We start from the raw sequence: 15,391 nt of genomic DNA on the forward strand, positions 1-15,391 counted from the left end.
TTAAAGGGGTCCTATTATGCTTTTTCACTTTTTCAACTTTAGTTAGTCTGTAATGTTGCTGTTTGAGCATAAAAAAGATCTGCGAAGTTACAAAGCTCAAAGTTCAATTGAAAAGGAGACATTTTATTGAACAGAAATCACTTTTCAAAAACTACAACGGACGATTCGTTTGGACTACAACGCATATTTTCCGGGATTTGTGATATCACAAATATCGATGAATAAGACGAGATCTGGTTGAGCTGCACTAGAGAAGGCAACGAGTGTTATCACTATGTCTGAGACTCGCTAGCTTTCCCAAGCCAGATAAACTTAGAGTGGTTACAATCATCCACGTTTAAATTTATTTGATTTTGACGCAATATTTAAACTGAAGCTCGCAGGCGGCTATGGTGAGGGGCATGATATTTCCCGACCAGGCGCCGAGGCGTGCCAATCACAGCACACACTGTCCCAGCTAACCAATCACAGCACACACTGTCCCAGCTAACCAATCACAGCACACACTGGCCCAGCTAACAAAATCAAGACTTTGTAAAAGAGCATAATAGGACCCCTTTAATTTCTTTAAAAACAAAAAATCTTACCGAGACCAAACTTCTAAATAGTAGTGCAGGCAGATAAAATGTGCCTTTATAAGTCAATATAGTTTGTTTTGTTTGCGTTTTACCAAGTTATTCAGTAGTATAGACATTTGAAATGTCAAAACAACCCGTTATTGCTAATGATCAACTATAACGGATCCATACCCAGCAGTGTAGTGTCCACAGTTTTGTTGCCGAGAGGGTTGATGGCAGCGCAGGTGTAGGTCTCGAGGTCTGTAGTAAATAAACAGTTGAGTTGTGTTTGCACTGATCTGGTATTTGGGCCCAGTTTGCAAGAGGTTTCCATTCTTGGTCCAATGCACAAGGGCTTCAGGTGTGGCATCAGTAGAGCAATGGATCACAACCAGCATCTGTTCATTTTGACTCATGCTGGTTAAAATTACTGGGGAGAAAATCCACAGGACCACCTGCAACATAATGCAATGAGACAAAGGTGCCATTCCAATGCCTTAAAGCAGGTGTGCCCAACCCTGCTCCTGGCGATCGACTGTCCTGCAAAGTTCAGCTCCAACCCTAATCAAACACACCTGATGCAACTAATTAGGGTCTTCAGGATCACTTAAAAATTAAAGGCAGGTGTCTTTGATTAGAGTTTGAGCTAAACTTTGCAGGACAGTCGATCGCCAGGAGCAGGGTTGGGCACACCTGCCTTAAAGCATCCTAATTGAAACAAATTAAGTGAACAATTTGGAACACTGTATATAGGCAGCAACACAAATTGATCGTAGAAAACAATCCCATAATGCACTGCAACACACTAGGTGAAAAAAAAAACTCAAGATGGTGGATTAATATATAAAGATAAATCAATGCATAAATAAAAACAAAAGAAATAATAAAATAAAGTTAAAAAATAATAATAATAAAAACTAAATACACAAATAACAAAGAAAAATACAAAAATGTATTCAGGACTAATTAAAAAGTATTTAATTATTTATAAAATATTTAATTGAAAATAATCTTATTTGTTTTATGATGTCTTTTATCACTTTATAAATTTTCCTATTTTTACTTTTTTTATTTTCTTTATTTTTTTATAATTTCTGCAGGTTCGGGGAAAACAAAATGTATGAAGTAAAAGAAATGTTGATTATAAATAATATACTAATAATATGAACCCAATAATGTATTTTTAGGCTTATTAGGGTATCATGTATCACAGCAAAACACAAACTAAACTTGCTTGCCATTATTGAAACCCAATCGATACATTTCAGTTCAGATGCTGTCCATGCAGACAGCACACATAAAATCTAATAGCAAAAGTAAGATTCTTACAACTAAATAATATTCATCATAACTAAATTTGAAATATGAATAATTCTGAACAAACAAATTAATTGCACTTGGTATCTATAGAATTTCCTTGCCATTTTAAGTTTAAATGTATGTTTATTTACTATTCATCATTTATTTATACTAACTAATAATCACCATAAAATAACTTCTGAAATTACAAGGAAATTCCGCAGACTCCAAATGAAAATAATTTGTAACATAAAGATTATTATTTCAAATTCAAGAAAGAAACAGAGCATGACTTACAGGGAATGACACTGCATTGTGTCTGATGTTCAGCTTTACAGATGATTTCTCGTCCGTTTAACCGCTGAATGTCATTTAGAGTTCACACTCAGGCTAGGAAACGTCTCTTGCGCTTCTGGAGCGGTGCCTGGCCACAGACAGAGGAACTGCAGTGCTGCGCCTCCATTCACAGCCTGTACTGAACACTGTGGCTCACTGCTGGGAGACTCTGACAATGATGGAAGGAGAAAAGAAATAAAAGCATCTCTGGCTTTCTAAAACCCCGTTAACTGGGGTAAAAATCACTAACGCAGCCATGAATGGATTACTGCTTTAACAAACACTGTCAGCAGAAAAATATCAAGCCATCCAAAAGAATAGTTACATGATGCACAACATCCTAACATGCTGGTATTCCTTTATTTTGCTTACAAAAATGACATTTAACGTGCAAACTCCTACCATAGACAATTGTATTATAATTATTAACATATTGGTGAGATTGACTGTTCCTGTTGAAGACGTTGCGATGGACTCACCAAAAACCATGTGGTGGAGGGAGGCCCACCCTCGGCCTGACAGGAGAGGAACAGAGACTCGCCCGAAACAAAGACTGCTTTTGTGGGACTGACCTTGAGAACTGGCATATCGGGTCCATCTAAGGGCAGCCGAAGAGGGAAAATAAGTGGTCGGAAATGAAACGGGCTACTGTTGGGAAAGACTCGTAAAGAAATAGTTCAGAAATGCATCACTTGCTCACCAATGGATGCTCTGCAGTGAATGGGTGCCGTCAGAATGAGAGTCCAAACAGCTGATAAAAACATCACAATAATCCACAAGTAATCCACACCACTCCACTCCATCAGTTAACATCCTGTGAAACAAAAAGCTGCATATTTGTAAGAAACAAATCCATCAAGACGTCTTCAAACCGTTGCTTCTGGCCAAAATATGAGTCCATAATCCATAATAACACTTTCTCCGGTGTTGTCTCTCACATCAAAATCCACCCACATGTTTGTTTAGAGCTGTTTTGGTTTGTAAATGGTGCTTGATCTGTGCAGATTTCTCTCCTGATTCAGACAAGAAGACTTTTTCACTGGAGAAAGCAATATTATGGATTATGGACTCATATTTTGGCCAGAAGCAACGGTTTGAAGACGTCTTGATGGATTTGTTTCTTACAAACACACAGCTTTTCACTTCTCCAGATGTTAACTGATGGACTGGAGTGGCGTGGATTATTGTGATGTTTTTATCAGCTGTTTGGACTCTCATTCTGACGGCACCCATTCACTGCAGAGGATTCATTGCTGAGCAACTGATGTGATGCTACATTTCTCCAGATCTGAGGAAGAAACAAAGTAATTTACATCTTGAATGTCCTGAGGGTGAGTACATTTTCAGCAAATGTTCATTTTTGCCTGAACTATTCCTTTAAATGAACGTAGGCTACAGTAATGGTCATATACTCACACAGTACTGTAATGTTCCTGTGATGCATGTCAGAGCTAAAGGGATTGGTTAGTAATACAATGTAGAGGCCTGTGTTGTTCCTGCTGGACTGGTTTATCGTGAGTTTCTTCCCACTGATGGAATAATGAGATCCATTTTTTAACTGGAGCCCATTAAAGAACCACCGCACCTCTTTGACAAGGAAAGAGAGTCAAGGAATCAAAAATACCAACTCTAACAATGTTTTTGCTACTGAAGTTTAAATCAAAGACATTTATTAAATGCTCTTATACGCATGTGTCATGAAGCAAGGAGCAATAGCTAAATAATACATGATAGTCTTTAGGAATGTTAAAATCAATAGTGCATTAAAATAATTGAGTCACTTAATTTTATTCACAAATATATAATGAATATGCAATTGTGCTGCCCTGCTTTACATAGTAAGGCTTTAATAATTTCATTAACAAACAATACGAAACATAATTACATCAAATAAATGCTTAACATCATTAGTTCATGTACATACCAGTGTTATCTTAGTATTTTTTTAAATACTACTGTAGTTTTTATTTATATTTTAAAACTGCTTTATATCCGTTTTCATTTTAATTTAAGTTAAAGTTTTAGTAATTTTGTTCTGTGTTTGTCATATTCAGTTTTTTTTCTGTCTATATAGTTTTATTCATTTTTATTTCAGTTTTAGTTATTTAAGCACATCACGTTAAACCAAATGAAAATAAGAAACACTGCCTTGGCAACTGGTTGAATTGAAGAAGAAAAAAAATTCAGTTAATGTTTATTTTATTTCAAGCAACAATGGTTTTAATTTTAGTTTTAGATAACTATAATAACCCCGGTACATGTGGCACATTTTAGTCGTTTATTTCTCATTCACATGAACCACTGATTGTTAAGTCAGCATATAATGTTTGTGAAAGATTCATTAATAAAAGTTATTATATATTATAATTATCAGCTGACCTGTTTTTTTTTTAAATACCAATACCACAAGAACAAGATGGATAAGAAAAATATAGAAAAGAAGAAGTTGTAAATGAACACTTATTTCACAAAACATTAAAAAAAATGTATGTAAATAAATATAAATAAAGAAATGAAATAAAATTAATTAATTAAACTACTAGATTTAGTTAACTGGCCAACCAGGAACTGTTATCAATCATTACAGATGAACTCAAAATAGCCAAACATAATCATGTTGATCAATCAATATAACTGTCAGTCCCTAATTAATTATAATATGTTACCACCCATGTTCTCCACACTCACCGTAAACAAAGAGGTAAAGTGCTGACCTTTGCCTCCTCGATTTGAGTCATTACCACAGTGTATGTATCGTTATAACTATGCGAAACATGCATGAAGGTGAGAGATCCGTCTAGTTCTGGTTTTAAAACATCTGAAGCAACAACTGAAGGCAACCAGAAGGCTTCCCATAAACCACATGACCTCAGGCTGAGGGACACCAGCGTGAGACACACTAAGGGTCACATTGGTGCCCACAAGAGCTTCAACGGATACGGGTTCCGTGGGTGAGATGCTCAGATCACACACATTACCTATGAAAGCAATAATTATTCATGCACAACTCTCTGCTATGATTTTAGGATGGTTGCAAGCATGCAAGTCAAAAGAGCATTTATGATTTTTGGGTGATTCTATAATGTACTGATCAACCTCTGCAGGATATAAATCCACAACATTTAATTACTTTAATCACTGCACACAACTGTGATTTATGTTATTCCAAAAGTGTAAGAGTTGAATTCAAACCAATTCAAACAAAACATTAAGATATTATTACAGATATTAAGATAAAGATATCAGAGCGGCATCATGTACTTTGTCAAAAATTAAATAAACAAACATAAATTGGTAACACTGCAATAAGGTTTCATTTGTTAACATCAGTTAACTATATTAATTAACATGAACTTATACAGCATTTATTCATCTTAATGTTTACTAACATTTACTAATGCATTATTACAATCAAATGTTGTATCTGTTTACATTAGTTAATGCACTGTGAACTAACATGAATATGAACATGTTTATTAACTAACATTAACAAAGGCTAATAAATGCTGTAAACATATGTTGTTCATTGTTAGTTCATGCATTAGTGCTAACAAATGAGACCTTATTGTAAAGTGTTACCCATGAATTTAATTGATCATTGTCTGACAGGTGTTGTCTGTGGTGTTACATATACTACTGACCAATTTCATTAAGTTGCTTTTTTAAGACAAAAATGACAAAAACTCTTATTTTATTTCACCGCTTCAACCAATGTCTTGAAACATCTGAATACATGAGGAAGCCTAATGTTAAACGTCTGATTTCTAGACCTCTGAAAGTCATGTGAATTATTAAAATCTCAATGGAGATTTGTTTTTAATAATGATTAAAAAAAGAAAATATTTATAGAAATTTTGAGTACAAAAACATTTTTAAAACAGTAAAACAGGAACTAAAAAAAGTCATGAGGCCTTTGAATATTGTTGTGGAAAATGGAGACCAAAAGATTGAGAACCTCTGATTTAATTAGTTTTTGTAGACAAAAGCCTCAAAATAATATATATATATATATACAGTATATATATGGTCGATTTTGAACCACCCCTCATGAAAGACCTTTGTTTATCAAATGGTTTTAAAGAGTTATTTTTAGGGAACAGCACTATTATCACCCAGTTCTCCTCATTCAGTGTGAATGAATCTGAAGAGTAATTAGACACAGAAAGAGAAGCGAGATGAGAGATAAAGAAGAGAAGTGACCCACTGTGTCTTCATTCAGCAATGCCCACATGGTTCCCAACACTGTAAGACAAAAACTCTTATTTTATTTCACCGCTTCAACCAATGTCTTGAAACATCTGAATACATGAGGAAGCCTAATGTTAAACGTCTGATTTCTAGACCTCTGAAAGTCATGTGAATTATTAAAATCTCAATGGAGATTTGTTTTTAATAATGATTAAAAAAAGAAAATATTTATAGAAATTTTGAGTACAAAAACATTTTTAAAACAGTAAAACAGGAACTAAAAAAAGTCATGAGGCCTTTGAATATTGTTGTGGAAAATGGAGACCAAAAGATTGAGAACCTCTGATTTAATTAGTTTTTGTAGACAAAAGCCTCAAAATAATATATATATATATATACAGTATATATATGGTCGATTTTGAACCACCCCTCATGAAAGACCTTTGTTTATCAAATGGTTTTAAAGAGTTATTTTTAGGGAACAGCACTATTATCACCCAGTTCTCCTCATTCAGTGTGAATGAATCTGAAGAGTAATTAGACACAGAAAGAGAAGCGAGATGAGAGATAAAGAAGAGAAGTGACCCACTGTGTCTTCATTCAGCAATGCCCACATGGTTCCCAACACTGCCTTTGTTTATCAGTAAACCAGATGGGTGGTCTCTGCGTCTTTCCAAAATCATATCCTCACACAACAGGTTAGACAAGCTCAAATCTTGACATAAATAGACAAATAATTGTTGCCCATTAAAACAGCATTGATCTTCTCTGTTGGAAAAAAAATACAGGTGCATCTCAATAAATTAGAATGTCGTGGAAAAGTTCATTTATTTCAGTAATTCAACTCAAATTGTGAAACTCGTGTATTAAATAAATTCAATGCACACAGACTGAAGTAGTTTAAGTCTTTGGTTCTTTTAATTGTGATGATTTTGGCTCACATTTAACAAAAACCCACCAATTCACTATCTCAACAAATGAGAATATGGTGACATGCCAATCAGCTAATCAACTCAAAACACCTGCAAAGGTTTCCTGAGCCTTCAAAATGGCCTCTCAGTTTGGTTCACTAGGCTACACAATAATGGGGAAGACTGCTGATCTGACAGTTGTCCACAAGACAATCATTGACACCCTTCACAAGGAGAGTAAGCCACAAACATTCACTGCCATCTCTGCACTTTAAACCGGGATAGAAAAAAGTACTGTAACATTGCAATCATTCCACTGCAGCTTTAAGAGTGGAACAATTAAAAAATGTAAATAAAAAAAATCCCATTGCAAAGATACCCCCCCCCCCATTAATGAGACTTACAAGAAACAATAAAATGCATATGAAAAAGACAGCTTTTTATTGTCATCAAATGATACTGTACAATCAGAACTCATTCAGAGGCGCTTGTGGTAATATGCTTTACTCTCTCGTTATGCTGTGAGACACTGTCCTATTAAAATGATGATCATCTTTAAACAACATAACTGAAGTACACTGATAACACGTTTTTAATTACACAATTAATGACAGGAAGCACAGAAAAGGTCTGTTCTGATTTTGAGTGAATGTATCAATGAAACAAACTTAAAGGCTTATTAGTGCATTCAAAAGTGTTCCCTACAATATTGATGTACTTTGTCTTAAAATGCACTGAAAAACTGGCGAGGCCTCGCTGGGATGGACGGGTGTTGATGGATAAGTGTCTCTCAGCATCCACATGAACATAAGAGTCAGAAACACACAGGAGCAGGTACTACATGAACTACATGAGTCTGGTCTGGACTTGTGACAGGGCCGAACAAGACTTTACTGGCCTCAAAGTCTGCTCCATCACCAGTGATGAAAGACCTAGAGAAAAACAACAACAAAGCAAGACAGAAGAATATGTGAATTACACACGGCCTGCATCTTAAAGGGGTCATATGATGCGATTTCAAGTTTTGCTTTCTCTTTCCCTTTGCCTCTTTGTTTATTTTGAATGCGCCCTCTAGCGGCGAAAATTACATATTGTGCCTTTGATATTCTTACCTTCAGGGTTAGTCTGCACCGCCCCTCCTGCATCTGCTTCCTCTATACTCTTCCAGCTTCTTTCAGTTTTCCCACCAGATCATCGACTGTCTCCACTTTGACTCCAGCTTGTCTCTGAGGAGGTTCATCCACCTTCAGCACCTCCAACCGTGAGCACACATCCACTCCCAGATCTGCAGGCTTCACATTCGCAATCTTCTTTTTCTTTGCTTTCTAAGGAGGCACAAAAAAAACACCAATGCTTCTCTTTTTCTTTCCTGCTGTCAAATAAAAGTTTTTTTTTCATGGAAAAGCAGTTGTAGTTTAGTATCACATGCCCTTTTTCCACCTTCTCCTGTCGTTCTGCTGTAGTGCTACAGTATGTAGCTTGTGTTTTGTAGTGGTTCACAAGCGAGGTGAACATCTCTTCAAGTAATGTTAACAACACGCCATAATTTACTGAAATCGAAAAGTGGTTTTCTAAAAACCAATCTAAAAAATCCCAAAGGGAACCTGTGGATCAAAAACGCTAATTCTCATCAGAACATTAAATAATGCTTTCATTAAATAGTGAATCTACTTCACAAGAGAGTAAAAATCTATAAAATCAACAACTGAACAACTAAAACATCTTATAGTCCATGAGGATCTAGACACACCTGTCACTGACAAATTTACATAAACTAGCAGTTACATTTTCTCTTCTGCTCACAAAGGCTGCATTTATTTGATAAAAAACCCTGCAAAATTAGTAATATTTTCAAATATTATTCTAATTCCAAATGCAATTTATTTCTGTGATCAAAGCTGTATTTTCAGCATCATTACTCCAGTCTTCAGTGTCACATGATCTTCAGAAATCATTCTAATATGCTGATTATGCTTGATTTTTATTGTTAATGGTGCTCAATTATTAATGTTGGTTCTTTTCATTATCAATGTTGAAAACAGTTGCTTAATCCCTTTGTGGAAACCGTGACATTTTTTTTTTACAGGATTCTTTGATGAATAGAAACTTCAGCAGCATTTATTTGAATTAGAATTTTTTTTGTAACATTATAAACGTCTTCACCGGCACTTTTGATCAATTTAATGTATCCTTGCTGAATAGAAGTATTTAGTTAAGAAAAGATCTTACCACAAACCTTTGAATGGTAGTGTTTCACAGTTTCTCAAAAATATGAAGCAAAAACTGATATTGATAATCATCGTTTCTTGAGCAGCAAATCAGCATATCAGAATGATTTCTGAAGATCATGTGACACTGTAGACTGGAGTAATGATGCTGAAAATTCAGCTTTGATCACAGGAATAAATTACATTTTACAATATATTCACATAGAAAACAGTTCTTTTAAATTGTAATAATATTCTAGAATATTTCTGTATTTACTGTATTTGTAGTCAAATAAATGCAGCCTTCGTGAGCAGAAAATACTTATTTTGAAAACATTAAGAAAAAAACTTTTGGTAGTGAATATATTAACATATATGCATTATCCAAAGCGACTTGTATCGCATTAAAGCTATCCATTTTATCAGTTCAGGCATTCCATGGGAATCTAACTCATGACCTTGAAGTCGCTAGTGCAAAAAATGTACTGTAGTCATTAGTGTTGTGCAGTGCAGTGTGGCATTACTGTACCATGATGTTGGGCAGTGTGGCGTATCTGGGAGTGTTGAGACGGAGGTCAGCGGTCACCACGGCTGGCAAATTGATCTTAATGGTCTCCAATCCACCATCAACTTCTCTCACCACCTTCAGCTTGTCTGCTTCTAAGGTCATCTCAGATGCAAAGGTTCCCTAAAAAAAAATTATAAAATGATAATCCATTAATAGTTTTATTTGGGAGTCACTATCCCCAACTCAAAGTGGCATAACAGGCAGCGAAAACATCTTCTGAAGAAAATGCTATGGTGCTCAAATCCATATTAATAGTGATGCTTTTCTTATCAATCATCACTAAATATACAGATGGGAACAAGATGTCTCACTTGCGGCCAGTCCAACAACGCTGCTGTAATCTGTCCAGTTTGATTGCAGTCATCATCTATGGCCTAGATGAGAAATATTACCATGATATCATGAAAGCCATTGATTTATATTCAGTAATTTGTTAATGTAGTAATTGTTAACCGTCAGCTACCTGTTTACCCAAAATGATCAGATCGGCTTGCTCTTTCTTAGCGAGAGCAGCGAAAATCTTGGAGACCTGCAGGGGACCAAGCGTCTCGTAGTCCTTTCCGGACACTTCCACGTGTATGCCACGGTCTGCACCCATGGCCAGAGCCGTCCGGATCGTCTCCTACAACACAGATATTACTGTAAGGATGCTGATTAATGATTTAATAATATAAATATATGTAATGTATTTCAAAAGTTTGGGGTCAGTACATTTTTTTTTTTTTTTTGAAAGAAGTCTCACCAAGGCTGCATTTATTTGATCAAAAATATGGTAAAACGGTAATATTGTAAAATATTACTACAATTTAAAATAATTATTTTCTATTTGAATATATTGTGAAATGTAATTTATTCCTGTGATGCAAAGCTGAATTTTAAGCATCATTACTCCAGTCTTCAGTGTCACATGATCTTCAGAAATCATTCTAATATGCTGATTTGCTGCTCAAGAAACATTTATTATTTTAAATGTTTTTATTTTTGCGGAAACTGTAATACATTTTTTCAGGATTCGTAAATGAAGAACAGCATTTACATAAAGTAATGAAGTATCTAGTTGTTTTTAAATTATTTTTTATTATTAATGAAAGATTTTGAATTTTTCGTATAAATATATGAATGTGATATTTCCTAAACCAGTGTTTCCCAACCTTTTTTTAGTCGCGGCACTCTTTGGAAATTTTAACAAACTTGTGGCACCCTACAAAATTAATTTTGTCACAATATTTGAATTTCTAACTTTGATGTGATAATTTGAAAAGTATAGATATTCGGTACAACAGGGAAGAACTGCAGAATATAATGTCATACAGATATTTTTATATTATTACAAAATTTTGTCCATCAATGGTGAACTAATTTTCGGCAGCCGAAATTTTGGTGCATCTCTAATTATTGGCGACATTAGAAATGGATATTATATAATAGATGCTTTTTTGAACATTTAAGCAATTAAAAAACATTAAAAAATTATTTTTATTCACGGCACCCCGGTTGGGAAACACTGTCCAAGACAGTCACTGTGAATTTTTTTATAACTAATAATTTCCCTCAGTTTTGGCAACTTTTCCATCACGGCCAATACTAATAACTTTAAACAGTGTCCCTCACCAATAAAAGTTACATTTAGTGTCTATCACCAAGGAGAAACATCAGCAAGTTTGAGTATTTCTGACCTGAACCTGCTGAGGACCACAGCTGACAGCCACAACCTCCTTAACAAGCTTCTTCTCCTTGAGTTTGATGGCCTCCTCCACCGCAATCTCACAGAAGGGGTTCATCGAATGCTTGACGCCGTCTGTAACCACTCCAGTGCGGTCAGGCTTGACTCGGATCTGAGGTGGACAGAGACACAGAAACGGTGCTGAAACTTAAAGAACGTACACACTGCCATCATATGACTTTTCATTCGTAGCTGAACTTTTACTTTAATAAATGTTTTCAGCTGTACATGTATTGTACGGTCAGTTAGGACTGGACAGTGACTTTCACAAGGCTGCCCAAAACATTCACAGCCTCTCGTATTTAAGTAAGAGGCGACATGTTTAACCTCAGATGACCTGTGCATGTACTATGCCAAGGGTGGCACGGAGGAAATCATTTCATAACCCAGACTGATCGGTCTATAACCCAACAGCTGATATTAGCAGTACTACTGAGGCCACACATTCCCGGATCAATATCCCTATATAAGGGTTACTTTGAACCAGACCAGAGGTTTCACAAAAACACAGCTCATATACACAATAAACATACGTCCAGATCATTGGAACTGCTTTGAAAAGATCATAATGACACAGATTTGAGATATTTGACGCTGTATTATTGACAATCAGACTGATCAATACGACCTAACGATTAATAAATTACAACGTAGTAACTCATCTGTTATCGGATTACTTGATAATGGCCAAAACAGAAGAGCACAAGACCAAAGATTAAAGACCAAACCAGCAAATAAGCATTTAGATCACGTGTTCATCCACTTTTAGATGCCAAAAATGTAGGCTAATGCAATTAAATCTAACAGAAAATACAATGCTTTAAAACACTTTTAACTGCAACTTAGAATAGTCCATATGTTCATTTAATCAGTATTTGCAATTATTTTTGTCATATAAGATTTTGACTTCACATAAAAGGCCGTTTTATAAAATAATGTGAAATAAATGTTCACAACCTGCATACTGCATTAATCAAAATATATACGTAATATGCACATCAATCTATCTATCTATCTATAAATAATACACACATTTAATTTTTTAGTAACACTTTACAATAAGGTTTCATCAGTTAACTACTTCAGTTAGCATGAACTAAGAATGAACACTACTTCTACAGCATTTATTAATCCTAGTTAATATAAATGTCAACATTTACTAATGCATTATTAAAATCAACATTAGTTAATGCACTGTGTATTAACATGAACTAGCAATGAACAACTCTATTTGTATCAACTAGCATTAACAATGTTTAATAAATACTGTAATAAATGTATTGTTCATGTTAGTTAATACATTAACTAACATTAACTAATGGAACCTTATTGTAAAATGTTACCAATTTTTTTTTTTATTAAATGATTTTAAAAATCAATCCATCTCAAAAGTGACAATTTGTTAAATGGTGCTTCCCATCACTTTAATATATCTAATAAATGACAAAAAGCTATTTTCACACATACTAAATAATATATGAACACACACATACATACATATATACAGTGGGGAAAAAAAGTATTTAGTCAGCCACCAATTGTGCAAGTTCTCCCACTTAAAAAGATGAGAGAGGCCTGTAATTTTCATCATAGGTATACCTCAACTATGAGAGACAAAATGAGAAAAAAAACAGCCTGGTGCAGGTCTACAGTTTTGTTTCTGGTGTCCTTTGACAGCTCTTTGGTCTTGGCCATGGTGGAGTTTGGAGTGTGCCTGTTTGAGGTTGTGGACAGGTGTCTTTTATACTGATAACGAGTTCAAACAGATGCCATTAATACAGGTAACGAGTGGAGGACAGAGGAGCCTCTTAAAGAAGAAGTTACAGGTCTGTGAGAGCCAGAAATCTTGCTTGTTTGTAGGTGACCAAATACTTATTTTACCGAGGAATTTACCAATTAATTCTTTAAAAATCCTACAATGTGATTTTCTGGATTTTTTTCCTCATTTTGTCTCTCATAGTTGAGGTATACCTATGATGAAAATTACAGGCCTCTCTCATCTTTTTAAGTGGGAGAACTTGCACAATTGGTGGCTGACTAAATACTTTTTTGCCCCACTGTATATACATACATACATACATACATATATATACACATATACATATATAAAATTGCCTATATGCAATTACATTTATAAACAACAGACAGAAAATGAAAAATGGCCATTAATGTTGACCCATAACGTGTTGCCATGGAATATTAATAATGTAAACTTTAAAATAAAAAGCTAACTAGATGGGAAAACAATCAATAACACCCTACTTTAGGAATTCCTGCAATGACAATATTTGAATATGATATTTTCAGCTGTATTCATATGCAACCATATGCATGTTTGTAGTTACAGCTGAACAGGTGAAGCAGAACACAGCTCATTATTAATATTGCACGGCCATAATTGTAAGGAGTTCAGCAGATATGAATTCAAACATCAATAACAACAACACTGACCTTCACCAAACAAACAACCCAGCTCTCTCATGTCGAACCTCATTCAACCTAAAGCCAGCTCTTTACCATCTAAGATAGGGCAACTCAGAGTTTATTCATAATTAAAAGCATTTGTGTGTGTTTCCTGAAAGACTGTCTGTTGTGTACCTTGACAGCATAGTCAATGACCCGTTTAACTCCGACCAGAACCCGGGCGCTCATCGTGACTCTTCCTCCTCTGCTCTGTCTGACGGAGTGAAGCCGGAGCGGCTTTGGTGTGACACCATTTGAGGCGGGCTTTAAAGCACGCCCATTCTGTGAGCCAATAGAATCGCTCAGATCAGAGAGCTGTCAATCAAAAGCCGAGCAGTGGCCAATCAGGTACTCCGAGTGTTCCTGCACTCCAGCGCTGCGACTGAAACGGATCGTTCCTTTATAAGTAGATTAAAGGTCGTGGGGCTGTTGTTACTAAACGCGGGGCCGACAGCAGATCTAGACCTCACTACAATAAATGAAACTTTCACAACAAGTGATGAGAGAACTCACGTTGCTGAGAACCAAATATAATCGTAAAATGATTCACTGAAGCTCTCGGAGCAGCAGATTAAAGCACATCTGCTGGTCACAATGAAAAACTCCAGTCAAAAGTAGCTATGCACCTTTTCTATGTAAAATAAGGAGTTAGAAATCTTGTGTAATAAAACATTTTACACAGTGTCGATTTCTTAAAGTTGCTCCAAATTATGTGGGGAAAATGTGCATCTGCGTATTGTATTTACTGTAAGATAAATCCTTTGAAATATCATATTATCAGAAGATTATTTTTCTTTAGCCCTAAAAAGTGTGATTTCATAGCTACAGATAAAGCACAAATGTTAATTCCAAAGCGATTTAAAGAATTATTTTTCTTTTCCAGAATACAATATGTATATCATATTTATTATGTATTGTTTTTGATAACATGCATCATGTTATAACTCATCCTCACTCTCGCAAAATATTGCTGTATTCATTTTCTGAAAAGAAGAAATCATTTTGTATTTTATACATAAATACAAGTATACTACAGCAAACACTTCAAATAAATAAATCACTGCAATCGTATTATTGATGCTACGATCAATAGAAAAATCCCAGTGGTGAAATACATCACTGTGGTACAGCATTGTGAT

At 35.1% G+C, this 15,391-nt stretch overlaps 1 protein-coding gene and 1 pseudogene across 2 annotated transcripts; both read right to left on the reverse strand.

Annotated features, from left to right (window-relative positions):
- Positions 1-2,236: 2,236 nt before the first annotated feature.
- On the reverse strand, positions 2,237-4,930 carry LOC107552507 (V-set and immunoglobulin domain-containing protein 10-like; annotated as a pseudogene).
- Positions 4,931-7,711: 2,781 nt separating this feature from the next.
- LOC107552519 (electron transfer flavoprotein subunit beta-like) lies at positions 7,712-14,483 on the reverse strand. Of its 2 annotated transcripts, none has more exons than XM_016234417.1 (7): positions 14,388-14,483; positions 11,743-11,901; positions 10,530-10,688; positions 10,378-10,440; positions 10,028-10,186; positions 8,404-8,616; positions 7,712-8,223 (listed from the first exon to the last, which is right to left on the reverse strand). In XM_016234417.1, exons 1-6 carry the CDS (start codon positions 14,439-14,441, stop codon positions 8,446-8,448), a joined length of 765 nt encoding a protein of 254 aa, XP_016089903.1. In that variant the 5' UTR covers positions 14,442-14,483; the 3' UTR covers positions 7,712-8,223; positions 8,404-8,445. The 2 variants fall into 2 exon arrangements, with proteins under 2 accessions (XP_016089903.1, XP_016089902.1); XM_016234416.1 differs by lacking the exon at positions 14,388-14,483 and adding an exon at positions 11,994-12,456.
- Positions 14,484-15,391: the final 908 nt, after the last annotated feature.

The sequence above is a fragment of the Sinocyclocheilus grahami genome, unplaced genomic scaffold, assembly GCF_001515645.1.
Source record: "Sinocyclocheilus grahami isolate Dianchi unplaced genomic scaffold, SAMN03320097.WGS_v1.1 scaffold452.1, whole genome shotgun sequence".
Classification (NCBI taxonomy): Eukaryota; Metazoa; Chordata; class Actinopteri; order Cypriniformes; family Cyprinidae; genus Sinocyclocheilus; species Sinocyclocheilus grahami.